The sequence below is a fragment of the Tigriopus californicus genome, chromosome 2 (assembly GCF_007210705.1).
Source record: "Tigriopus californicus strain San Diego chromosome 2, Tcal_SD_v2.1, whole genome shotgun sequence".
NCBI classification, from domain to species: Eukaryota; Metazoa; Arthropoda; class Copepoda; order Harpacticoida; family Harpacticidae; genus Tigriopus; species Tigriopus californicus.
Window position 1 is genome coordinate 10,169,070 of NC_081441.1, and position 25,982 is coordinate 10,195,051.

The 25,982-nt window shown below is 40.4% G+C and overlaps 4 protein-coding genes across 4 annotated transcripts; 2 read left to right on the forward strand and 2 right to left on the reverse strand.

The window, feature by feature from the left end:
• The first annotated feature begins 8,009 nt into the window (after positions 1-8,009).
• LOC131893530 (beta,beta-carotene 15,15'-dioxygenase-like) lies at positions 8,010-10,102 on the forward strand. Its single transcript, XM_059243586.1, has 3 exons — positions 8,010-8,315; positions 8,382-8,679; positions 8,748-10,102. The coding sequence occupies exons 1-3, from the start codon at positions 8,147-8,149 to the stop codon at positions 9,979-9,981; spliced, it is 1,701 nt and encodes a 566-aa protein (XP_059099569.1). The 5' UTR covers positions 8,010-8,146; the 3' UTR covers positions 9,982-10,102.
• Positions 10,103-16,180: 6,078 nt separating this feature from the next.
• On the reverse strand, positions 16,181-18,429 carry LOC131893245 (uncharacterized). The gene is made up of 3 exons (XM_059243221.1): positions 18,131-18,429; positions 17,709-18,065; positions 16,181-17,504 (listed from the first exon to the last, which is right to left on the reverse strand). Exons 1-3 carry the CDS (start codon positions 18,329-18,331, stop codon positions 16,269-16,271), a joined length of 1,794 nt encoding a protein of 597 aa, XP_059099204.1. The 5' UTR covers positions 18,332-18,429; the 3' UTR covers positions 16,181-16,268.
• Positions 18,430-20,322: 1,893 nt separating this feature from the next.
• Positions 20,323-22,309, forward strand: LOC131893128 (uncharacterized). Its single transcript, XM_059243074.1, has 3 exons — positions 20,323-20,563; positions 20,632-20,922; positions 20,984-22,309. Exons 1-3 carry the CDS (start codon positions 20,363-20,365, stop codon positions 22,247-22,249), a joined length of 1,758 nt encoding a protein of 585 aa, XP_059099057.1. The 5' UTR covers positions 20,323-20,362; the 3' UTR covers positions 22,250-22,309.
• Positions 22,213-25,942, reverse strand: LOC131893129 (4-aminobutyrate aminotransferase, mitochondrial-like). The gene is made up of 8 exons (XM_059243075.1): positions 25,642-25,942; positions 25,408-25,569; positions 24,631-24,708; positions 23,549-23,849; positions 23,244-23,481; positions 22,912-23,163; positions 22,620-22,786; positions 22,213-22,551 (listed from the first exon to the last, which is right to left on the reverse strand). The coding sequence occupies exons 1-8, from the start codon at positions 25,877-25,879 to the stop codon at positions 22,395-22,397; spliced, it is 1,593 nt and encodes a 530-aa protein (XP_059099058.1). The 5' UTR covers positions 25,880-25,942; the 3' UTR covers positions 22,213-22,394.
• Between the last annotated feature and the right edge of the window lie 40 nt (positions 25,943-25,982).

Genomic DNA, 25,982 nt, shown 5'->3' on the forward strand with positions numbered 1-25,982 from the left:
CTCCGGGCTAGCCCAGAGCTCAGCCTGTTGTCGAGTTTCGAGCTGGGTTCCAACCCATTACATCTCTAATTGGTTGTGACAATGCATGGAGTTCGTCAGTAGTGGAGTGGAAAGCTCGGTCGAAGATCGAACGTCTTCTAGCTAGGTTTGGTAGAGCTATGCGTTACCTCCTGATCAGATGCATTCCCACTGAGAGAGTGTTCAATGTGCTCAATGAATTCCATCTTCATGTTCAAGTACTTGATTAGGAGGTAACGCAAAACTGAAACGTCTTTTAGCGAGGTTTCAGAGAGCTTTCCTCTCCACTACTGCCGTACTCCATGGACAATGGAGCAGGAATATCCCTAGGTTGGGACACCAATCATCAGATGTCAGTCCAAGCGTGTGAGGTGCCATCAGCCTCCAAACAAAGAGAGGAACAAGTGCCACTTAAACGTTAAATAATATTCGGTCTACCAATGACTTGAATCTATTAAGTTCAGCTCCTTTTTTGGTCTGGTAAATGTCTGTTAAAAAAAGAGTGCCTGCACTTGAACTGTATCTGCTTTCATGGGTTTCATTTGACCCAAAATTATATTTTGAACAAAAGTACCCTCAGCACGAAAGAGAGTCAATTGCTTCCCATGACATCTGTATCAATTGAAATTCAGTTTTACAATATGCTAGATTGCCAATTTAAAAAACCCTGGACATTAAACAGGCCACAACAAACACGAAAAGGTAACTAATTAGGAAATTGAGTTCCTGAAACTTTCCAGATCAAATTGTCTTCCCCTAAATCTAGTCAACCTGAATAAACCGTTCGCAAATTCTTGAATTTAATAATGCCATCAATATCAGGTTCAAGTGGCCTTGGAAAGTAGGCTTCAATACATGAGAAAAGGTGAGCAAGGCAAAGTTGATCCAGAATCACCTTAGACATTGACAAATTTTAGATTAGCATGCCAGATCAAGAATGCATGTAAGGACTAGCTCAGTCAGACAACTCAAATTCATTGGTAGACCAAATTTCAAATTAAAACTATCAGGTTAAAATAAACAAAATATAACCATTGATTTCAACAGTTTTGAGGATTTCATTCCCTGTACCAGCTAGAGAAGCCAGTGAAAAACTAAAACGAAAAAAGATGGATGGTTTCCCCACAATTGAGGTTAAGTGTGTTTAGGCTATCAAGGAATCTCTCAATAAACAAAAAATCTATTTGATACAATTGACAACAAGCAAATTAAACCATGGGATGCTTCCACAGATTGCTCTCCAAACGTGTTTTTCTAAAGTGTGAGTAAATTATGACCAAAAACCGTCTTGATTTTTGCGGGAATTAGGTGAAAAGTAGGGGAAAATTTGTCTTTTTGCCGAATCTTGGCGGAAAATTCTGCCAATTTGATGTTTTCTATAGCGATTTTAGACCAACACATCTGGCACCACTGCGGTGTCAAACATGAGAACGTGATCTCGACGTATGCCATTTGAGCAAGCAAGGCAGACTCGTATTTAGAGCGAATGGGTGACAGCTGAATGGCTGGGAGAGTATGTTTCTGATTATAGAGGCGCTGCCTTCAATCGGCTGGAGGTACGTGTACTGTTTCATGGTTGCCAATTCAGCTATGTACGGTAAAAAAGACAACGGACTCGTTTTTGCCCTTTTTTGTTTCATGTGCAATGATTTGATTCTCAGACCGGAGAGAGCAGCTGGAGATTGTAGAAATGATTAGGCCGAAGAACTATAGGGTATGTCAAGTGAAAGAAATTCAATGAAAATGTGGTCCGGCACCCAGATTTTGGGCATTTTTGGGAGGGAGAACTAAGACAGACGTCAGAGTCAGCTCGCACCATCCGCCCATTGACTTTTCAGTAATCGAGTGATTTTAAGTGAGCTGCGTTTCAAAACCAAGAAAATGAACATAATCGGTCTAATTCGATGAACGCACAATCAAATTGGCTCAATACCACAATGCTATTTGCTTAGACAAGCAAGTCAAATGAAATAGATGTCAAAATTCAATGCATGCACAATGCGGTGCGTCTGGGCAAGTTGTCTTTGATTCTACTCCATGGAATGACGTCAGTAGTTCAAGAACACGTTATTTCATGGAATAAAATCAAAGACAACATGCCCAGCCATACCGCATTGTGCATGCATTGGATTTTGTTATTTTTTCATTTTACATGCTTGTCTAGGCAATTAGCATTGTGTTATTGCGCCAATTTGATAGTGCGTTCACTGATTGGCACCAAACATGCTCATTTAGTAGGTTTTGTAACACAACTTGCTCAAAAGCACTCAATTATTGAAAATTCAATGGGCGAATGTGCTAGTTGACTGTGATGTTTGTTTTAGTTCTCTCTTCCCAAAATCAGGGTGCGGCATCACATTTTTCCTTGAATTTCCTGTACGTGACATCCCTATTGAAATAGACCAAGGATAAGACTCGACTCTTAGCACACAAACTCTTGTTGGACCCTATTTTGTTTCAATGTCAAATTTAGTATAGTTGATGATTTGCATATCGGCCATATGAAATGATGTCTAGTAGGACAATTTATTTAGTTGATAGTGTCTAGAGATAACTTTCAAATTAGATTATCTGTTCAGCATATGAATTGGTTTAAGTTCAAGTAAATGCGCAGAATGTATCGGTTGAATTGGCGTGGGAACATATGATGCAATAGAATACAAAATAACAAGACAGGACTCTTGACATCACCCGGGGTTAATAGAAACGTGTCAGCGTTGAACTCCTGACCCCCAATAATCTATTACTTTGCGTATTCAGATATGACAAAACAGGGACTCTATAGAGAGGAAACGACACGGATTTCCCCTCACCGCCAACTTAGGCCATTGCGTTGAATCAAGACATTAACTCCAGTACAAATAAAACAAGATTATCCGTACTGCATAGTACATTAAGGTGTTTTTAATAAAATAATGATCTCCTTGATATACAACTCCGTCCATATACTAAATATTTCTGAATTAATCTTGAAAATCAGAAGAATAAATGAACATCAAATTAATCAAAAACAATCGAATTGTTTTTCGATTGAAATTGGTGAAATATTGCGTAAAATTGCTCAACACACATAGATAGAAAATCATCAAGAGTCATTTATTAATTGATGGGTAATGTAGACTGACAAAATATAAAAAAAAATGTATGGAATAAGCAATAAAAGTGCATGTACATAAATGTTAACAAATTAGAATATCTTCGATGGACAATTGATAATTTTGTCTAAACCCACACATTTGACAAAAACATCAGGCGGCATTGATGAGAAAGAATGAGTTATCTTTTTGTAGAGTTTAAATTTCTACTTATTAGAAAGTTTGCATAAAAGGCAAGCATTATTTAAGGGGCACAGAGAAATATCAAAGTACAGTAGACTAGATCTCAAATTGCACTTTGTACTCCAATAAAATTGTTTTTCTTGCAAAAGCATCCAAAATACCAAAATAGTCAAATAAAACAGGTGCCATATCTCTTAAAATATTATTTCATGATTATGAAGCATCCAAATGAGTTTAAAGAAAAATACGTAGCTCAGAGCTACAGTATGTCTACTTTTGGATTGAGGGCCATTCCTAGAGTGAGAACCATAGTTTCATAACAAATGCGTCCAATTACTTGAAATTTGGTCAAGATGTGTCTGAAAGAATTTTCTACAAATATATTTTTGGCAAAAGAGAATTTATTGATTGTTTTTTGAGCAAATTCTTGTTTTATCAAGAAAAACCTAATTAGCAATTTTCAGTTGTTGTACTTTAAGGCATGTTTAAAGTCATTTTAAGTTTATCTGAATGCTCGGTTTTAGGCACATACCATCAATGCATTAACGAAAATGATATTAGTCACATATTTTGTTCAATAATTACGCCAATAACTGACATTCAAAAATTTCAGCGGCAAAAGTTTAGGCCTTACTTGGCGGGAAAGGTTTGGTGATCACAAAAAGGTGGCGTTTCCTTGCTTTAGTGTCCTTGGTCTGGCGTAGTTCAAGTTCAAAGACAACCATTGGCCTCTAATTGTATAAAGGTTAAAAGAACTAGTCCCAACACATGGGAAGACTTTGTTCAAAAAAGAGTTGCAAACTAACAAAAAGGCTTAATAGCAATTCAAATCCAGTAATTGTGGCTTGTTTCCAAAAAATTGGACGTGGTTCTAACCTCTATTGCTTGTTTAGGGGACCAGCTGTGGAGGACGATTTGACCCCGACCTTCCTCTCAAGAATGGTCTCTATGGAAAAGTCCATGCCGTTGAGGTCTAGAGTGGAAGGGGGCCAAAAAATGTTAGCTGTGTGGCTTGGGGCCCCTTTGGTGATCTGTTGACCTTCACACCCTTGGGTATGAAGATAAGGGGCAGTTTGAAGCCATTGAATGTCGCATTAGCCCACACCATGACAGACGCTAGTTTTTGGAACAAAACATCGCCCTCTGGTTCTCAGAATGTTCTCCAGGTTTTTGCACAAAACTTGTTCATTGGGAGCCTTGGAAACCGTTTCTTTCTTGAGAATTTTCTCATCTGACCAGATCACTTGAAGATGCTTCCAAGCTGCAAAGCATCTTTGATGTTTGCTCATTTTGAGGTTGTTCAGACTCTTTGCAAGTTTTCCGGATGTTGTTTCCTGCTTGATGAAGTTGATTACTACTTCTTTTGGATCCATTTTCTGGGACTGATTTTGATCACATAGAATTACACTTCTACCAAAAGGTGTTAAGGAAATGTTAGGTCAATCCGAAACCAGTAGTATTTAATGGTGCAGGCTTCAAACATATAAATTAGGCATAGAACAGTGTACTGTCCCACTTAATCCTGGTCGCCTTGTTTATTGAATGGACGGGAACGTGCTACTTAATCTCTTTGACATGCACCCTATGTATTGACACATATTTTTAATGATAATTATGCGGGAAAAGCACCTATGTATTCAAGGAATTGAGAAGTAACCTCTTTAATCCATCCAGTGTTATTAGGTTTCTTTGGTGAATTCTGTCGTCTGGCTTTATGATGGCCGTCTTTCAAACCAATTGAACCTTGAGAAGAAACAGCTGCAGGATTAAGTTCTGAAAAATAGCCACTAGATGGCAGTACCCCGAAGGTCAACAGCTAATTCAGACAGGAATCATTAAGTAGCTAGTGGGACCACAAAATCTTCGATTTTATTAAAATGCGATTGCAAAACTAGTTTCTGTTTGTGCTATGGGATCCGTACTACATTTTCCACTCATTATGAGACGACTGCATTAGTTCTAGCAAAAAAAAGTAAAGAACTTTTAGTTTGCTTACAAAGTTGAGTGATTCAACAATTTTCTTGACAAATGACAATCCGTCAAAGGCGTAATGTGAGGTTATAATATCCCGGGTCCTGTGCCTAGAACCTATGGATGAGGGATCAAATTGGTTAGAGATTCAGGCAGAAAAAAATATGGAAACTCCAAAGATGGCAAGAAGGAAGCCAAAATTACAAATTTACATATTGGCAAATAAAACCAATTATCTCCACATTTCTTTATGGATTTATTTGAATTAGCCAAGTGTAGTTTTCTTTTCAACTCTTTGCTTAATTATAGAGGCCATATGAAGGGACCTTTTTTTTGCTCTCTTCTTCAGGCTCTTGAGCATAGACCTGAAAGCATAGTTTTCTGATCTGAAGCTCGTAGAAAGAATTAAATGTAACCTATCTGATAAATTTACATGTACATCTGTTTGCATCTGTTCATCTGGGGTTAGCTGGCACACTAAATATAAAACATCATAAGTTGCAAGCCCCATCCACGAACCTTACAGAGTCATTCAACTAAGCACGCATGCAATTGAGATTGATTCAAGCTTTTGTTTAAAGATGCCTGACTCAAGAACCACACAAATGAATAGGAGTTCCACACTTTCTACTTGAACCAAACTTGCGACAATCCTAACTCAGATTGTTGAAGCTCCCTTTTGTGTATAATCTTATAACTTTGGCGGCTTGGGATTTTTTCTAGGTAAATGTTTTGGTGAGCTATTGCGCCCCAGAATGATTAAGTTTTGCTTGGTGGGAGGCACTTCGTCCCCAGTTTTGGATCAAATTGGAGTTATTGGAACGGCCTCTCGGAAGATGCTTTTTATTTCAAAATCAAATGCTTAGATTTTATCAAGCCATCAGTTCCAAACATTTTTATGAGAGTTGCAATAATTGAGAATACCTGACCATTAGACTCCGACCAAAAATGTTGTTTCTATCTAGAGAAGAAATTTGAGAGGGTTGCATCAACCGGGTTTCTTCCCAATACTTTGGTTCAACTCTTTCGCACATCCGAACCGCCAAACATCTGCAATTTCTGCTCAACATGTAAACATCATATATTGTCGGAGTTTACAGTAATCTAGGCCCGGCTAAAACTTGCAGATAAATTTGGTCTTTAATGACAACAAATTTTAATAAAAATCTGAATTTGAACAAAACTCGCAAATTAACTTACCCAAACATAGACACCCACACACATTCAAAAAGGGGCAAAAATCAACCTCTTTGCCAAGCTAACATTTTGCTTCTTTGCATTTTTACACTTTTTTGAGCATTTTTCCAACTTTTTAGGCATATATTCTCATTTTTTTTTTTTTTGCAATCTTTGCAACTAGAAAAAGGTTTCGGCAAAAAAAAACACATTTTTTCGAAGTGTACTGACGACTAATCGTTCTCTTTTGGGAGGTCACTGGCCTAAATGTCATGCAATGAGGTTTTGTCGGTTTTGTCAATTCTATTAGCTAATTTTTGTTTCAGGCTTCATGCTCAAATTTTCCATAATTGCCTTTAAAAGAGGGATGGAATGAGTTTAGTCTCTTGTAACACAATGAGAGCCGGAAGGCCACTCAGTATGTATTGAGTAGAGGAGTAGAGTGGTTAACATCGAACTGGTTTTGTATTTCACATATAATGGCATTTACAAGGAATTTGGCCAAACGCAGTAGCTCTAATTAGCATCTCGCTCCACTCTCTTAAGTTAGGTTATCAAGAGGTGTTTCGCCCATAAATCAACTAATCACAACGTATTCAAATAATTATCTATGCTTTCAAAATATGGGCAGTGGCGGGCATAAAGTACAAGATAACGTTAAAATGAAGAACTTGATATTTGAACAAAGATAAATTGTTGTGTTGCAGAAGCGGGCGTTCAACAGTTAAACCTTTAAAAAGGATGGCAATTTTTCGCTGAAGATGAACGGACTCGATATCTTTATTTCAAACAAATTTCATACATTTTGAGTTTTCAACGATTTTATCGTTGTCCGTCAGTTATTATGCAGACGTTGTAGTGCAAGTTTTCATTGCTAATGGCAAAGTTTCAATCATCATTCTTTCCTAAGGGATAATAAACCATCTTCAAAATATATGGTCCCAATTAACAATATTCGATTAAATAACAACCGAAAACTACAGGCAAAAAGATGATTTTCACAGAAAAAAATGTATTTTTCTAGTAGCTGAAAACATGGTTTATTTTGACACAAAGCAATTTAACAACTAGGGATGGGCAAAACTTGCATCTTGTAAATTTTGCAAAAAGACTTGCATTTCCTAATTTTTTCTGCAAGGTAATGAGCAGTTTTAGCCGTTTCAGCGCAACAATATAGGTATTTTGGCAATATACGACAATTTTCAAAAGGTCAGGTAAATTTTGGGAATAAAAATGGGGAGAATCAAGAATTCTTGGATTTTTCTAGAAGTTCTTGTGACATGAAAGCACAAAATATGGTAGATATGCTGCCAATCATCTGCCTGTACATTTCATCCCTCCCTTTCAAATAATTGTGCCTCTCTCTCATCATTTCCTTTTTTTACAAGTCTGGATTTTCTTGAAGTTAAATGAGTATAGAGGTTGTTGTGTGAATAGATAGAAGTAAAAGTTTGCCATTCTTTAAAAATACGCATATTTAATGATTAATACACTTCATGCGTCAATAATGCCTTGACGTCGCAACATTAGTAATTTATGCGAATTATTCCTTACACCTGGAAAAATAAAAATAAAACAATATATGAAGTTAAGTTTTGACTTTACGATACCCACCACTAGATGAGAGGGATGTCAACAAATATCAAGTGTAAAGAACAAGAGCTTTCAAATCAGTCGCAAAAATAAGCGAACTTAGTACAATCATGGCCGCGTTTGAAGGATTTGATACCCTAGGGATATCTCGAACAGAAAATTTGGAAAGCATCCTCTCCAAAAATGAGATGCTGTTGGAAGATTATGAAGAGAAATCCATTTGGACTCGTCATTGCAGTGAGAACATGTGCACAATTGAGCCCAAAGAAGGATTAATTGGTAAGCAGGGTGTGACAAGTACAAACGAGAACGAGGAAAAAGACTTCTTTTTTTCTCCTAATTAAGGAGGGAAAGTTCCAGACTGGTTGAGCGGTACTTTGTATCGAGTTGGTCCAGGAGTTTTGTGCTTTGGTGAGGAATGCTACGAAGGCGCCTTGGATGGGTGTGCCATCATTCAGGCATGGAAATTCGATAAAGGTCACGTTTCATATCAGAGCCGCGTTCTTGAAAGCCAGACATACAAGAGTAACCTGGCAGCTAATAGAATTATGGTGTCAGAGTTCTTCACGGTGGCGTATCCGGATCCGTGCCAAACATTGTTGGGAAAGTTTCAGACCCAATTCTTGTCATTGCCGGATCCTAAGTAAGTACAAAGTATTCTTTTGACATTCACGTCACTCCGAATGCATTCCCAAAATAATTTGTTGTCAGGGATTCTACGGATAACTGCCTGGTGAACTTGATCAAACACGGCGATGAGCTCTACGTTACTTCTGAAACAAACACAATCCATCAGATTGACAAGGACACGTTGGAAACACTCGATGAAGGCACAATCCACTCAAAGTACGTCTCTGTTCACAATGCCACAGCTCACCCACACACCGATGTGGATGGAACCCTCTACAACCTTGGATCCTCTGTACACATGGGCACTTCTCATTTGAACATTATACAGTTTCCTCCTCCAATCAATTCACGTAACTCACCCATGGGTTATTCATCGTCACACGATCAGGCCAAAATTGTAGCACGTCTCCAGACTTCTTCCAAATCAAGACCCGCCTATATCCATAGCTTTGGATTCACTCCCAATTACATCGTCGTGGCCGAACATCCGTTTGGAATCAACATTCCCAAAGCCATTCTCTCCAAAGCCACCCAGATGCCGGCTTATCGATTCATTGAATATGACAAAACCGGGCAAGTCATTTTCCGGGTGGTCAACCGGAACACCAATCAAGAAACTGAGCTCAAATACTATGCTGACCAACCCTTTGTTAGTTTCCACACGATTAACGCTTTTGAAGAAAACGGGCACCTGGTATTTGATCTGTGTTCTGGCGACGAGCCTTATTATGAGCTTCTGCACTTTTCCAACTTGACGGAAACAAATTCGACCATTCCAGTAGCCAAAGTGATGCGCTATGTTATGCCTTTGGAAATGGGCGCCTGCAATTGCTTCGTGGAAAATGGCAACTTTGTTGACTTACCCCAGAGCAAATGTGCCGCCACTTTTGATGCACAGGGGCGAGTTAAGCTGACGGGTCAGCTGTTGACACCAGTGGAAATTGAAATGCCCCGCATTAATTACGCGTTTAACGGGAAAAAATATCAATATGTGTATGGAGTTGGTACCGAGTTCAAGTCAGAGACGTGTTTGGTGAAGATCAATGTCAGCACTGGTGAGACGAGGAAATGGTTTGCCAGTGGTTGCCAGGTTTTTGAGCCGGTGTTTGCTGCTCGTCCAGGTTCGGTGGAAGAGGATGACGGAGTGGTCCTGTCGCCCATACTTCACGTCAAGTCCATCAATTTGGTAGAGCTGGTAATTTTGGACGCAAAGACTTTTTCAGAAATCGGTCGAGTGACACACTTTGCCAATGGTCCAGTTACTCCAACACTACATGGCATTTACGATCCGAGTGAGAATAGAGTACAAATATAATAGATATATTTATATAGTCGCAAAAGTCATCAGGTGCTGTAAAGTTCCTCATTTGGGGGATTTTTTCTTATGTCTTTTTCGTCAATGTTTCAAATCAATAGATTACAGATTGTAGATTTCATTTCCAGAAATATGGACCCCTAGTTATGAGACAATAAAACAACAGTCCCAATGTAAACGCAAAAATGTTTGCTTAGCATTGAAATTGATAAAAGAGGAATCACAAGTACAATGAAGATCAGAGAAGGCGGAGTTGAAAAACTTGGTTGCATTATAAAAGTTACATTTGTTTGGATTTTTTTAAAAATATTTATTTGATCCAGTTCATCACGTTTTGATGCGCATTTTTTGACATTTTCGCTAAGGGTGCATTTACACGAGATACATTAGGACATCGGATTTGTCAAACACTTCCGCAAATATTAGACATCTAGAAAGGGGGACTAAAAGCCATTTTATTTCAATCGTGAACTTTTTTTTGGTTTCATTTGGTTTTTCACGGGCTTTTCTAACCGCTACAGGGAATGTAATCCCCAGTACTAGTAAAATGAAAGGTTATAATTCGTCTATTTATTACCTTTCAATCTTTATATGATACTTGGTCTAACAACGAGTTTGAGTTGGCAGACCCAGCTAGTCCTTGAATGTAGGGTTAATCTGGAATGCTATCTAAAAATTTGTCCAAGTCTGACTTGAAAGATGCAACCGGATCAAAATGGCCTAAGTACCCTACGATTCCCCACGAATATTAGAGGGAAGCAAATTAAACAATAAAAGAGCCCGAGAAAGAAGATATGTGGACTTCATTGTTCGAACGCCTGGATTTTAGAAGGCTTGAAGGTGCTCTCAAAACGCACATTAAGCCTCTGCGGTCACTAGAATTGACCCTAAATCCTGGGTTGGGACAAAGCTCATGGATACTTTTGAAGACGTACAGTATCAGATACCTTTCGTACCTTCTCTGAACACTGAACAGTCCCAACTCTTTTAGTCTCTCCCAATAGCCCCCTTACGCTGCACGAAATATGTTTTACGTTCTGCACTCCAGAGGGCGCTTTGTCATTCAGCCTCTACCAAATAAAGGGCCGATTGGGCCAATTCCTTGTTAGTGAATTAAAATGCGTTTATGTGGTTTTTTGACCAATTCTGTCAAAATGTTATTTTCAATTAGTGCCTCGGGTCACATAATGTCCGGAAAAGAAATTGCTTTTAAGGCAAGGCAAGAGCAGTTTATGTAGCAATCTTACGTGCCTCTTCCCGTTTTCTTTGGGCCGTGTGACGTTGCAAATAAGGGCCCTTATACGAGAGCTCTCTCATTCCTATGATGATCCTAGTGAAACATCTTTGGACTTGCTCGACCTTTTGCAAACCTGCTGAACTCATTGGAGCCCAAATGGGTGAAGCATATTCAAGATGTGGCTGAACAATGTACTTGTACAGAGTTAGCATCGTGATGCTATCTCTGGGCTTAAACGTGCAATATATGCAACCACACATTTGAAAAGCTTTACCAACTTTCAAGTGGGTGTTATGTCTTTATGGCAAGGTACGAGTGAAGGTGAACAGTTAGACAATTCGTGATCTAATGGCGCCTTTATTTAGACAGACAATTCTAGAACACTCAATCAAAGATTGTGAAGGATAGGGTCAGATAGCTGGGAACACAACAGTGGGTAGGCTCATCGAACTTTCCATTATCTTGGAGGACTACACCCAAATCTTTCATAGATGAGACCTGCTCAATATCTTTACCTCCATTAGCTACGAGTGAAGTATTCAAAGGAAGGTCCTACGCGAAGGTCATTGAGCGGAATTTCATTCCGTTCAGGGCCATATTGATCTCAGTAACCCAAGAATACATTATTTCTAGGTCCTTTGCAAGGCTAGTGCAATCTTGGCCATTCCTACCAGAAACTAACTTTGTATCGTCAGCATAAGAAGAGAGATTGGCAGTAATACTAAGCGTTTGAAGCGGGACAACGAATATTATAAAAAGGAGGGCCCTAAGATCGAACCCTGGGGAACACCTGACTTGACATCATGTATGTCACTAAGGGATCCCTCGGCCTTAACAATTTGCTTCCTATCCTGAATCAAGCTTTTTATCCAATTGAGAACCTTGCCTTGGATCCCAATGTCATGGAGTCTATTCAACGAAAGGCCATGATCTACTTTATCAAAGGCCTTGGCAAAATTAAGATAGACAACATCAACTGACTAATGCCTTTCCAGGGAGCGACTTATCTCCCCCTTTAGAAATTGGAACAACGTGAGCTAATTTTAGTGAAGATGGAAACTTGCCCTGATCCAAGATGCAACACATCAAGTGCGAGAAAACAGGAGCAAGAACCAGTGAGCATCTCATCAGAAACTGAGATGTCACACCATCAGGACCAGGAGACCTCAAGAGTCTCAAGTCCCTGATGGCCTCCAAAGCATCTTGATCTGTGACTACAAGATCATCTAAACTCTCAACTTGACTAACCTTGTCAGAGCAATGAGCTGTTGCTTCTGAACTCAGTGGGGTTGAAAACACACTGGAAAACTGATATCCAAGCATGTTAGCCATAGCCTCTGCATTAATGATGGCTTCCCCATCAACCTCAAAAAGCCCAACAGAGTGTTTCATTTTACTCCTAGAGTTCGCATAAGTGAAAAAAGCCTTTGGATTCGACCTAACCTCCTGAACCACCATACTCTCAGTTTGTAACTGGTCATATTCGATGGAGGCCTTAATCTTAGCCTGAACAACGTCTAACTTTTTTTGGAGACTACCCACAATTACTGGATTCGAAGTGCTCTTCAGCCTTTTTGCTAGTTTGCAACTCTTTTTGAACAAAGTCTTCCTATATTTTGGAATTTTTGTCCGTGTACCACCTTTCGGAACACATTCAGAGATGACTAAACTGGAGCAAACTTCCTTAAAAACTGAAGCTAATTTATCAATAGCTGCATCTATGGACGATTCCTGTTTCAGAATTAAAATCAGGTCAAGTTCTTCTTATCTTTCTATAATCAACGGCCAATGTTCATCTTTGAACTTGAACTTAACCAGACTGACCTTTTTGACCGGTTTTACTCTAAAGCACGCCGGCTTTTGAGTAATGGTCGACCCTATCTCAAGAACATGATGATCTGACAGATTACTAGGTGTCACATGAACATACTTGATCAGATCAGGGTCATTGAAAAAGACCAAGTCAAGAACGTTATTTGCTCTGGGCTCTGGTGGCTACACGAACATGCTGGGAGAAATTGCGCAAGATCGCAAATTCTTCCAGCTTTTCAAACGATTGAGATGTCCATTTCGAAATGGGAATGTACCCATTAGGACTAACCTCCCACTCTACAACGCTAGCCGGAAAATTAAAGTCCCATACAAAGAAAACCTTTGAGCAAAGTGCCCTTATCCAACTCATTTCCCGTGAATTGGAGAACTTACTGAACAAGAAGGGCGTCTATACATTGTTCCAATAGAAAAATCAAGACCTTGAAGATGACAAGCAAAGACCTCTACTTCTCCATTCGACATGTGTACAGAGGAGGAGAGGGAGGGAGGAAGTTAAATGGGTTAAGGAAGGGGGTGGGGTGGGATTAGGTTTAGGAATAGAGTCAGCTCTAAAACTACGAAACTGAGCTATCCTATTTCTGGGCTTTCTTTGCGTCCCTTCTACGTGGACGGAGGTACACCGTACATTAAAGCACGTCTTAAGTCTCGTGGACTGACGGCACATGTAACAATGTTTGTCTGAGCTCCCTTGTACTTTTAAGATCAATCGTGTTGATTCACTTCAAAATTGTGACCAAGACTTCGGACCAAGGCTTTAACTGATTTGAATTAATTTAAATGATATTGACAGCATAGCACATTAAAATCTTGATCACATTTTCGAATTGAATTAAAATGCGTAGTTGAAAAACAAACGATAAATCTTGCGGAGACCTACACATGCATATTGAAAACAATGGATTTAGTCCAGATGTCTAACATTTCCGAAATTATTTGTCGAATTATGTGCTATAATGTGATATAATGTATTTAAGGTCCTCAGAAACCATGCAGGTTATAGAGAGGACTTTGAATCGTTAAAGATAATGTTTTTGCTTTAAGTAATGATATTTTTGTTGATATGAATCCCAGAAATTTGGGATGCTCGTCGATCCAGGACTTGAAATTGTTGACATCCGGACAATTTCGTCCCCCTGGAGGTTGGTTGTTCCATAATGCTGCGGCCCTCAGCGCGAGGAAGTTATTTCTTAAATCAGTGTGAATTTTTGCCAAAGAAAGATTTCCTGCCAGGTTGTTTCTGTTGTCGATCCCGTGATTAATGTGTCTGAAAAAAGTGTCGGCGGTCCAAATCTTCGAACCCGTTCGTCAACTTGAATACGTGGATCGCGTCTCCGCGCCTCCTTCTTGTCTGTAGAGTTGTCAGGCCCAGTTAATCCAGCTTTTCGGTGTATGTTCCCCTCACGCCCTTGACCCTCCGTGCGGCTCTGCGTTGGACGCTTTCGAGAAGAGAGACGTCCTTCTTCAACCACGGATTCCATGCCGGAGTTGCAAATACCAGGTGTGGGCGAACGAAGGCCTTGTATACTACTATGAAAGGGGATCCATTTCGTAGCAAAAATGATCTTTTGATCTGACCCAAAACATTATTTGCCTTTTTTTTACTAAATTTGTTATGTTGTGGCATACGTTTATCATGTACGAGTGTTCAACATTTCTTGGACAATAGTGGATAACTCGGCACTTCGAGTTGTTTAATTACATTCTATTTGTTTCTGCCCACTCAGACATCCAATTTAAGTCTTTTTGAAAATTTGCTTGGTCGTCACCACCTCTCTGGATTGGTCTTCCCAATTTGGTGTCGTCCGCAAACATATTCAGAAAGGACGGAGCTCTTACGACTGATGTTAAATCGGACACATGAATTAAAAATGATAGAGGTTCAAGGACACTTCCTTGGACAACTCCAATTCCCAATTCTTTCCAATCAGAACATTTTCCATTTAGGACAACGCCTTGCTGTCGACCCAACGGCCATCGTTCAATCTATCATATAATTTGTCCTTGGAATCCTAACCGATGTGATTTTGTAATTAGTTGGACATGCGGTACGAGGTCGAAAGCTTTCTGGAAGTCGAAATAGATCACATGGACGGGAGTTTGTTCATCTAAGTGGGTGGTGACTTGGTCGAAAAACTGGATGAGGTTTGAGGCATAGCTCCTCCTAGGGAGAAAACCTTGTTGATTTCCAGGGATGATGCAGGATGTCTGGAGGAACGCTTGAATTTTTTGTTTGAAGATCGCCTCCAAAACATTGCACACCGTGCTAGTCAGTGACATAGGGCGATAATTTTTTGATTGTTCTCTTGATCCACTCTTAAAGATAGATGTCACATTCGCCAGCTTCCAGGTGTCTGGTATTGGCCCGAATTTGATGCTTGACTGGAATAGTATCTGCAGGGGAACAAGTAGGGATGAGGCAACTGTTCTAAGGAACCTAGAACTTATTCCGTCATGACCCGGAGCCAACTCCCACTTCAGAGCACTGATCGTAGTTTCGACATCTTGGATGGTTATGTAATCGGTGGGGCGGGCGGGGTAGTCACAATTGCCCATAATGGGTGTATAAGTATGTCACTCTCCTCACTCTCCTCTATGGTAATGAGAGTTATGTGACAGAAAATTTAGAATTCATGATTGTAGGAAATAGCGAGAACGTACTCATAAATTTATACAGGCTGCGTAATAGAAAGTTGAGATTATTTATCCAGGAACTGAGGAGTGAAGACATATTTGATAAATCATGCACAAAGAGACAAAAACTTCATTTTAGGTAGTGACATCAACATTGGCTTTTCTTTAACCTGCTTTTAGACTATGACATGACTAAAAATCACAAAGAAGCCTCAATAGTCCATTGGAAATGCCCCTAGAATAGGCCCTGAATGGCCTAGGCACCTGACAATTGTTGTGTGACGTTTTACATATCAAAAGTGGTGGGCATTCCATTCCCTGTAGCGAAAAGGACAACCGTAAAGAAGGAATAGAAAAATATTACCCCTTCCCTGAAAGTCAGTTCGTCAGGTAATATTTGGTCATTTTTACTTCACGGTGACACCCACGACTTAAATCTTTTGTTTCATAAAGTTAAAGCTACTACCCTAAAAAGCGTATAAAGTAATATTAACCCTCTGACACAAGCTGCTTTCTATATTTTAAGCCAACATTTTAGAACTATAATTCGATTTGATTGTAATTTACCGTAAATAAAGTCATAAAATCAAATTTGGTAAACTCCAAGAAGAGCCAGTACTGTCACCAAGAGAAAGCATCCTTTGACAAAATCACCTCCATTTTCTGTAGATGTAGTGGTTGTAGTGGTTGTAGTGGTTGGGATGGTCGTTCCTGATAAGTCGCCCCCAACACAACCAAAATGAACGGAGCCAGGACACTGGCCTTCATCTGGAATACATTCCAGAGAACTGTTTGCGTACGAAAAGCTAATGATTTCGTTGTCATTGCACCGAGTCAATTTGCCCTGGGGAGCTCCATCAATCGTTTCTTCAACGCAAACAAAGGCTTGACGACAACCATCACTGATCCAAACTTCATTCTGGCATCCACAATGAATGGCATAATTTTCGGCACGGGGACAATCCACCTTAAACTCGCCAGGACAAATGAAGCCCTCGGGCTTGTCATCGCAACGCCAAGACTTAGTTTTCAGGTCCAGAAGTACCACTTGTCCATTATAACACTCCAAATGACAACCATCATCATCGACATCGGGCACCCAATTGGAACAATAGAAGCTTTTGGTGCAATTCTCATTCACCATGATTTGCCCACTGCAACCATCACATGTGCCAATTTCATTAGGCCCATACTCGCATTTGGGTAGCTCCGGGACAGCTATGTCAGACCCATCGCATCCAACCCGGAATCCACCCAAACCGGGGCATTTGTCGACATTGGTAGTGCATACAGCATCAAAATTGTCCGTGTCCACTTCAACAATTTGACCCTCAGGACATTTGATGGAACGCCCGCCGTTTGCCATTCGGCCGAAGCAATAGAAAGCCTCCGAGCAATCATGATTGACCAAGAGCTCCCCGTCACAACCACACATATCGCTAGTGAAATTGGACCCGAGAACGTTGGCATGGCACTCGAAGTGAAAGGCTCCAGGACATCGGTATTGAGTGGTGCTCTTGTCCTCACATTTCCAGTCCTTATTGGGAATATCCGGCACCAAGATCTGTCCGTTGAGGCAAGTCTTCTTGCAACCTTGGAAGAGGTAAGGATCGGGAATGTTGGTTGAACACAGGAAGCCTTCATTGCAATCTTCATCGATGTAAAGCTGTCCATCGCATTCGCATTGTCCTAACGAGTTTTGACCGTAAAGGCAATCCGGTTGTCGGCATCCCACTCCATTCACTTGGTCAAGAGGACATTGGCCTTCATCTTCGACACAATCCCAATCATTGTTTTCGAAGTCTACGATAAGAACGTAGCCCTAAAAGAATTATGAGAATGAAGAATAAAAATTGTTTGGAAATTATATAAACGAAAAAAGCAAGCTGCCAAAAGCATGATTGATGTTCCAAAATACGCAAAAAAATGAAATCAACTAGAATCCAATAAAATGCACAAATATAAACGTAAGGGTTCTCTTTTTGAACAAAATGTTTTGAAAACCCAAGGCCTCTGTAACACTTACATCATCACAGATCTTCAAAGTTCCCCCAATATCCGGAATTGAATCATTGCAATAGAACCCAAACGAACAACCTTCGGCCACCCAAAGCTCTCCATTGCATCGACAGGTCCCAAGGGGGTTCTCTGTTACATCATCAGGATTTGGAGGTGGAGCAGTTTCGTTAGAAGGACACAGGTTGTATCCCGAAACTGGGCATCGTAGCAAAATTCTATCCTCGTAAGAAAGAGATTCAAAAACATCAGGGTCAAATTCATCATCTAGTTCGCGATGATCCGGAGGAGGTACTAAACCATTCTTCAGGCAATGCCAAGTTCGCTCTTTGAAATTAGGCACCAGGAACTCGTCCTCCTCACATGTCTATTGAAAGTAGTAATGAATTAAGTTCGTTCCTTCTCTTAGACAAGAACTTGTCTTTTACATACCCTGAGGCATCCATTACCCTCCAAATCAAAGCAATAGAATCCTTCACGGCAGTCGTTGCTCACGTAGAGGTGTCCGGTGCAATTACAAGTCCCCAGAGGGTTGTAGTTCATGATTGTACTATTCACTTGAGTACAGTCGAAGGCCATGGTTTGACCCACGAAGAAGGTAAAGGCCACAAGGCCGAGGAACTGAAGTCCCATTGCAAGGTTTTATATCTGAATGGGCACTCTTTCAACGGCCAAATTGATCACTCCCAGTTGCTCAGTGACTTTGAATCGACTTTTAACGATTGGGGTGACTTTTATGCATGTCAACTTTATGGGGAGGAATTTATGGGCAGCAATTGCTCAAAACTGTAAAATGTCATACGTAAGGGCAATAAGCACCCTCACGGTCGATGAGTTGATGTTGTATCCTTTTGCACTTCAATGATTTTGCTGAACTTTGGTGAGATCAAATATCAACTCGATTTTGATTGATTATGCAAAGTGCCTTTTTCCTTCATGATTTACAAAAAAAAATGGTTTGAAGGCAGCTTATCAAAATTTCTCCCTTCCATGGATGTGAATTGATTGAAATAATTCCTTAAATCTGTAATCGGTATTCTGACTCGAAATTATGATATGATCTCCAATCTGTGGTAGCACCCTAGTATCATGCTAATAAAATAATGCTAGGTTACTGCACGGTGTTTTTCAAGGTGTAACCAGATTTCATCTTTTTCTTGACATATTTACATGCAAAAGGGAACTTTGAAGAATGAGTGATCGGCGACAAAGTCAACCGGATTAGTCATATATCAGGAAAGTAAACTACGATGTAAAGTAAAGTTTTAGAGTAAGACTTCAATGCACTTGTACCACGGAATGTTTGAAATTTAAACATCTTTTACTGAGAACATTTTACACCACCGAAAATCGGCAAATCTGAGGGTATATAATTGTAGCTAGAGGTGTTATGGCAACACTATTTGAGGTACTTTACTATCCAGAGAGAAATGTTGTAGATTTAAAGTTCTGATAAAAAATAATCAATAAGATTTGGTACAAAGTGACATCATTTAAAAATCTAACTTTAGATTTCTTAAGTGGGGCATGTTTTCACTGATCAGAGCTCTGTTAGCCAGTTGTGAGCATCGTTAGCCAAAAAAAGTTGATGCATGTTAATTTGATGTAAATGGCCAAAAATTAGACAAAAAGTTAATTTTTTTTTTCGTCATTTGTTACCTTGGCCAAATATTACTAATATGTCGGCATTGATCTTTTTAGTATCTGCTTTCATTTCCAGTTTGGTGCATGAGCATCAACACGAAAGAACGCTAGGATTGCAACGTCATTTTTTGTTCTTATTAAAAATTCGAATTCATATGATATCTGATCTACCAATGAATTCGAATTGGCAGGTCTCGCTTGCTCTTGAACATAGATTTAGGACAAATATTTGTCCAAATTTCACTTCAAACTCTGACTTATTTATATAAAAAAGAAGCCCGAGAAAGACGAAAGTGGGGCTTCATGGTTCGAACTATCCGGCATTCTTACGGAGTTGAAGGTGGCCCAAAATGCCTCTAAGAGCACTACAATTGACCCTTAAACATCAATGTTCTTGAAAATGTACACTATAAGATATCGTACAGTCCCAACCCTTCCAACCTCTCCCTAAATGAGAGCGCTCTCATTCCTGTTATTTTCTTAGTGAAACGTTGATTAATACCTGATATTTTGATATTTCAAGTATGACCCACCCTAACAGAAGTTACACAACCAAGAGTGGTAAGATATCCCAAGGAATTTTACTTGAAACCATGAAAGAACAAGATTACTAGCCATGATTACTTACTTACTAATTGATGGAATAATGAGGTTACACTTGCTATTGCGGAAAATAAAATAGGTTGAACACTTTTTGTTGACTTGAATGATATCAGAGCTCATTTGAAAAAGGGAAAGACATACCCTCTTTTCAAGCATTGCCGGATTTTTCGTTGTGACAGTTCCTATAATTCGGTTCCAACATTGTTTCTTAAAGAGCGTGGAATTCATTTTACTTTTCAACAGACCATTAAAATGGAAAGTTAGTTGAATGTGATCAAAACTTGACGAGGACAAATGCTCCCACTTGAAACATTGATATCTCGACTTTTTTAAGGTGGTTGTAAACTTTATCTTCACGCTAGAAAGATCCGCAAATCTGATGCACCTCATTATATTCAAATAACAAAATCATTTACAATGTCCACGACAAGGCTCACATTCGTTTCTCTTTTAACACTTCAATCTATCTTGACAGTATTGGCCTTTGATTGCCAAGGAGGAAATCAAGTGACCCAAAATCCCATTGGAACATGCGTCTGTGAAGGCCAGCTTTATGTCACCAATGATTGCTCCGAAGGGTTCTATTGCATTGACACCCTGGGCAATGGATGTCACAAGGTATTTTGACCTTTAACAAGTCTCCATTTCCCTAACAAAACTGAGCTAAATCATACATTCCCTTTCAGGTCTGCAATGGAACTGAAATTTTGGTGGCTTCATTTGAGCATAAGCATTGGAGTTGCGAAAGTCGTGAGGATCCAGTTTCATTGGAAAAGGCCTTGCGTATTTGTCCCGGGGCCTTCAATGTGTGTCCCTCAGATAATATTGATCCTCCTCCAAACCCTGACAATATCACGGAAAACCCCTTGGGAACTTGCCGTTGTAATGGAGAGTTGTGGGTTAGCGAAGGATGCTCTTATGGGTTCTACTGCAACGACACCATGGATATTGGCGGAGAGATGAAGGCTTGCGGAGAGGTCTGTTGAAGACCAGCATGTTGCCCTGATGGGATGATCTTGCAAAAACCTTTCATTCTAGGGTGAGGTTCTCTTGGTAGATTTGACCACAAGCGATTGGTATTGTAGTAATGAAACGGATAAATGCCCGGGTGGACCAATCAATGGGATTGGGTGCCCGATTCCGTTGTGTCGGTACAGTCAAAACCATTTGGGCAATTGCTCTTGTGACGGCCAACTGTTTTTGGGAGACAATTGCGACGAGGGCTTTTTCTGCAGTACCAATATTCCTGATCCGTATCTATTTGACGGCTGCAGGAAATCCTGCCTCTCAGGACAGATTTTAGTCCCGGACATTCCGAACCGCGATTGGAGTTGCAAAGACTTGTCCGAGACCAATTTTCGTTGCTCTGGTGAATTCAACTTGGAATGCCCCTCGAACTCAATTGATGGGGGTTTAACTTCGGAGGATTGTAATTGCTCGAGTGAGATCATTGTGAGTGCGGATTGTCGTGAGTTGCTACATTGCTCCTCAAAGTTCAACAATGGCTCCAAAACAGTCAAGTGTGACGAAGGCACCATTGTAGAGATCGATTTGGAAACCCATTCCTATGGATGTACGGAAAACATCGGAAAATGCCCGGGCATGGGTGGATTTCGGCTGGGATGTCGAGGTGAAGATCTTCCCGAACCTCCAGAGCTTAAGTGTGAATTTTCCAAAAATCCCTTGGGCCAATGCGGTGGGTGTGAAGGACAGATATTCGTCAATGAAAATTGTACGGAAGCCTTTTATTGTTCCTTTTGGACGCCGGAAGATGGCCAAGAAGGCTGTCACAAGCAATGCTCAGGGGGTCAAATAGTCCAGTTTGATTTACTAGCTAAAAATTGGACATGCACGGATCGACCCGAGGGTTTTATTTGCCCAGGAAAGTTTCAGGTGGATTGTCAGGACAAAGAGGACTTTGATATCCAATGTGGTTGTCCCAATGAGGTTTGGCTGAACCAGGAATGCAATGCAGCCTTCATTTGCGAGGAAAAGCGCGAGAGTTTAAGCGATCCAAACCGAGGGAAATATGTGTCTTGTCCTCCAGGACGAATCATCGAGATTGACTTTCAGAATCCTTACAATTACACTTGTACCAAAAATGTGGAAAAATGTCCAGGGTCGTTCCATTTTGGTTGTGTAGGAGGAGACTTTGGATCCTTAACAACATTACCACCTCCAACAACATCAACAACAACAGACTTGCCCTCGTCCTCATCGTCTTCCAGGGTCCCAGGATCCGAACTAAAAACTTTGACCATTGTAAGTTTGGGCTTAATCATTTATTGGCTTGATTTCATTTAAGGACTCGGTAATATTAACATGCATGTTTGTGTGAAAATACATTAAACTTCTTGGTATCCATTTGGCAAAAGGGGTCTTAAAAACTAGACACATGTTTCCATAGTATAAATGCTGTCAAAACATTCGTTCGGATATAAAAAGATAATCATTTGCGCAAAGAACTCAGGACGTCGTGGAATTTCTCCAACATGAGATGTGCGTGATGCTCTTCAAATATGAGAGATGGTCGTAGACGGATCGTTTGAGTTCCACATCCTCCAACCAGAACCCCGACGAGTTTCATCTGGTTGATAATGGCATCTCTAAAAAATGACCTCATGATGAACTTGATGGCCAAATCACAGTGAATTCACTCAGTGTCTTTGCTCACCTAATCTCCGCAGTTGATGCGTCAATTGCGCAGAATGTACCTCGGCCACGTGATGAGTGAACAAGGTCCGGATACATTTCCTCGAGTTCAAGAAGTCCCTTGACCATGACGTCACCCGATCTTCGAACTCTTGTCAACAAATTATCTCTTTGGATTGTTTGCAAAACCTGCCGGAGGAAATATATGACGCTCATTAGACATTGTAAATCGATTACAAGTGGGTTTAATACGATCGATTAGAGGTCGATCGCTTCATTTGAAAATAATTGGGCAATCATAAAATTATCCTTACCGCCTCCAGCATGACTATTTTATGAGGGTCTCCCACCCAAGTGTTGATAATTCGGCCAGGTTGAGCTGGCCGATGATCCTGATTATGATAAATTCCTCCGCTGAGCATTTTCTTGGAAAATGTTACAATATCGGGGCCGTGTTCCATGTCGAATTGGTCATGACACCACATGGTTCCAGTGGCACCACCACCGGTTTGAACCTCGTCAAACAGAAGCGAGATGTTGTGCTTTCTAGTGATTTTGCCCAATTGCTGAAAATGAGGAAATACAGACAAAAGAACATCAAAAATGAGAGGTTTAGAGACTTGCATCTTTCAATCCGAGCACTTACTTGGAAGAAATAGTTGGACCCGTGGTAATCGCCACCTTCAGCCTGAATAGGTTCAACAATAATCCCTGCCACAGGAGAGCCCAATTGGGTTTGATTGTAGATCTGTTCTTCAACGGTGGCCAAACAGCGGTCATCTTCCACTTTGTTTTCTTGCTCAAACGATTGAAGTGGGTAACGATATCGCGGGAATTCAGCCTTGGGCCATTTCTTGGTTGGAATATCCACCCCTTGGATAGGGCTGAAAGGGTGTAAAACCAATTCAGACTAAGCTCTCGTATGAGTCAGTTTGTGGTAGAAGGATTTACCGTGAGTGAGAGCAACTCAAGAGACCCACAGTTCTCCCGTGGAAAGCTCCCTTGAAGGCCAAGATGGACAAATCCGGAGATCCGGGAGCCTCGTGTTTCATAGTGGAAGTGAGCTCTTCCTCATTGAAATCCGTTCTGCCTCCACGTTGATGATGCATGTAGCGTTGGAACATCAGCTTGATTCCATTCTCATTGGAACAAGTTCCACACATCATGGGATAGACCTGGTCCAGACCTTTGGGAGCCACAGACATGAACAGCTCCCGCATTTTCACTGCCCAATCTTCCGTTGGGAACCAACCTAAAAAGAGGAGAAAGAAAATTGAAACATCATACCCCAATGAGAGTAGTTGTCAAAAAATCGAGTAATCCTTCGTTTTAGGACATGTCATCTACGATATTTGAAATTGAGGTAGTCTTTTTCAACAACGATCGAAATTAGATTATGAAATGTCAAGATCAGGATTGGGTCTTAATGCATCCCTAAACCAATATGAAACAAATTAATACTTCGTACTCAAAAGTATGACAGTAAATTTGGCAACACTGATAATTGTCGTCAAGAAACCTGTCTCGACCAAAGTTCAATTCGGGGAAACCCGGAAGCACTCTCTGTCAGAACTCAACATCTAACATTGCCATCTGCATTCAAATGATCCCAAGTGTTTCAAAGCAGCCCTCTGCATTTGACCATTTGTTTCTTTGAACCAATGACTTCTAGCACCCACTCACTGTGCCTTGTAATCAAATATCCCTATCCAAAAGTCCGTACAAACTAAACGAAATCTTGGTGTTGAAAAAGAAAAACGTCTCCGTCCAAAGTGATTTGGTGTTCTGTGCGTACGTACTATTGCCAAATCTAGCAACGTTGAAGTACAGCCAAGACGTTTCGTCGACTGGCAAAAGTGGAGTAAAACCAGTACCTGCGGAATGGTTTAAGAGACAAAGAATCCTGGTTCAGCTGACAATGAACCAGGCAAAAGCGGTTTCACAAACCGGGATATGGGTTCTAAGAAGCGTATTCTGAGTCACTGGCATCATCGTTTCTATCCACTTCGTACTTACTACTCTCTAGTACTTACCCATAGCTGGACGGTTGGCCATCAATTGGACGTTGTGCGGTTTGGACAATGATTCCAGTATGGCTGGATGGTTGTAGCCTGAAAACATAAGTTAAGCTTGGTTTTTATGTTTTGACGAGCTTTAGCTCCAATTCTCAGAACGAGCTTCACCTGGCCATGCAAAAACTAGTTATTACTTGTTCTTTTGTGATTAAAAGCAAGTTTTTCATGAGACGTCGGTCAAGTGTGGGGGAAAAAACGTACACAACTTTGGACACGAGCTCTCTTTCATCGAGGGCTAATCAATGACAGTTGTTGAGTAGGTCAGAGGGGGGGATTATCTTTCTTCTTTCGATTTGTGGTGCTCATGAATGATAAAGGGATATTATATGCCGGTTAAGAGGGTTCTTGAGACAAAAATATACCGTATTAGGGAGGATAGGCTCTGAATTTTGAGGGTTGTTAGGATAATGCGTGCTCATGTTTAATTTTAGATGAAACTAGTCCGTTGTAATTGAATCGATCAAAAACTAAATGCAGGAAAGCGAAAACTGTATACCGGTGCTTTGAAACTTTGAAAGGATTAATTGGTATTGTAGTTAGAAACATACTTTTCTTATAAGTTCATTGCTGATTAATGATGACAGGGTTAGCAAATGTTGGTTCAAGTTGCGAATCAAGTTTAAAATTCGATTGCAATTATTCCGAAAATAAGTTCAACGTATTAGCAATTGGAACACTTTGATTATAAAAAGTCGCATAATTTGGTTGCAAATGCTATGGGATTACTCAGCTTACCCAAAGGGATGGATGCAATTTGCATAAAGCAGTCCAAGAATACGTTGCCATCCACATCAGCTAAGTAATTCCCCTGAGACTTGTACATGTCACTGAAGAAGGAGACGGTCCCCATTTGTTGCATCGTTTGGAGATCATCTTTGAGTTGAATAGAACGGGGCCCTAATGTACAACTCAACATCAGTTAGCATAAGTATGGCTACTATGAATTAAGTTCGAAGTCAAAGCTCTTACCTGGGATCTTAGTCTGAACATGGATTTTCGGCTCGAAAACATTCGGAGCTTCGAACGAATCCACTGGTTGCGCAACCGTGCTTAGGTTTCCTTTGAACGGCGTTTGGCTCGGCTCAGCCCCGTTGAAATTCTTGGTCAACGTACTTGTTGTGGCGGAAGACGCCGCCCGAGAACCGACGTTTGAAACTTTGGAGATTTCATACAGCAATGCATGAAGATTTTGGGTTCTTTGGAACATATCTTTCTGAATGGGCGCTCTGTGACTTCACGACTGATGTGGAGATGATCAAAGCACCCGTTTATATAGCCCGCAATCAAACAAACACTCGCACCCACCAATC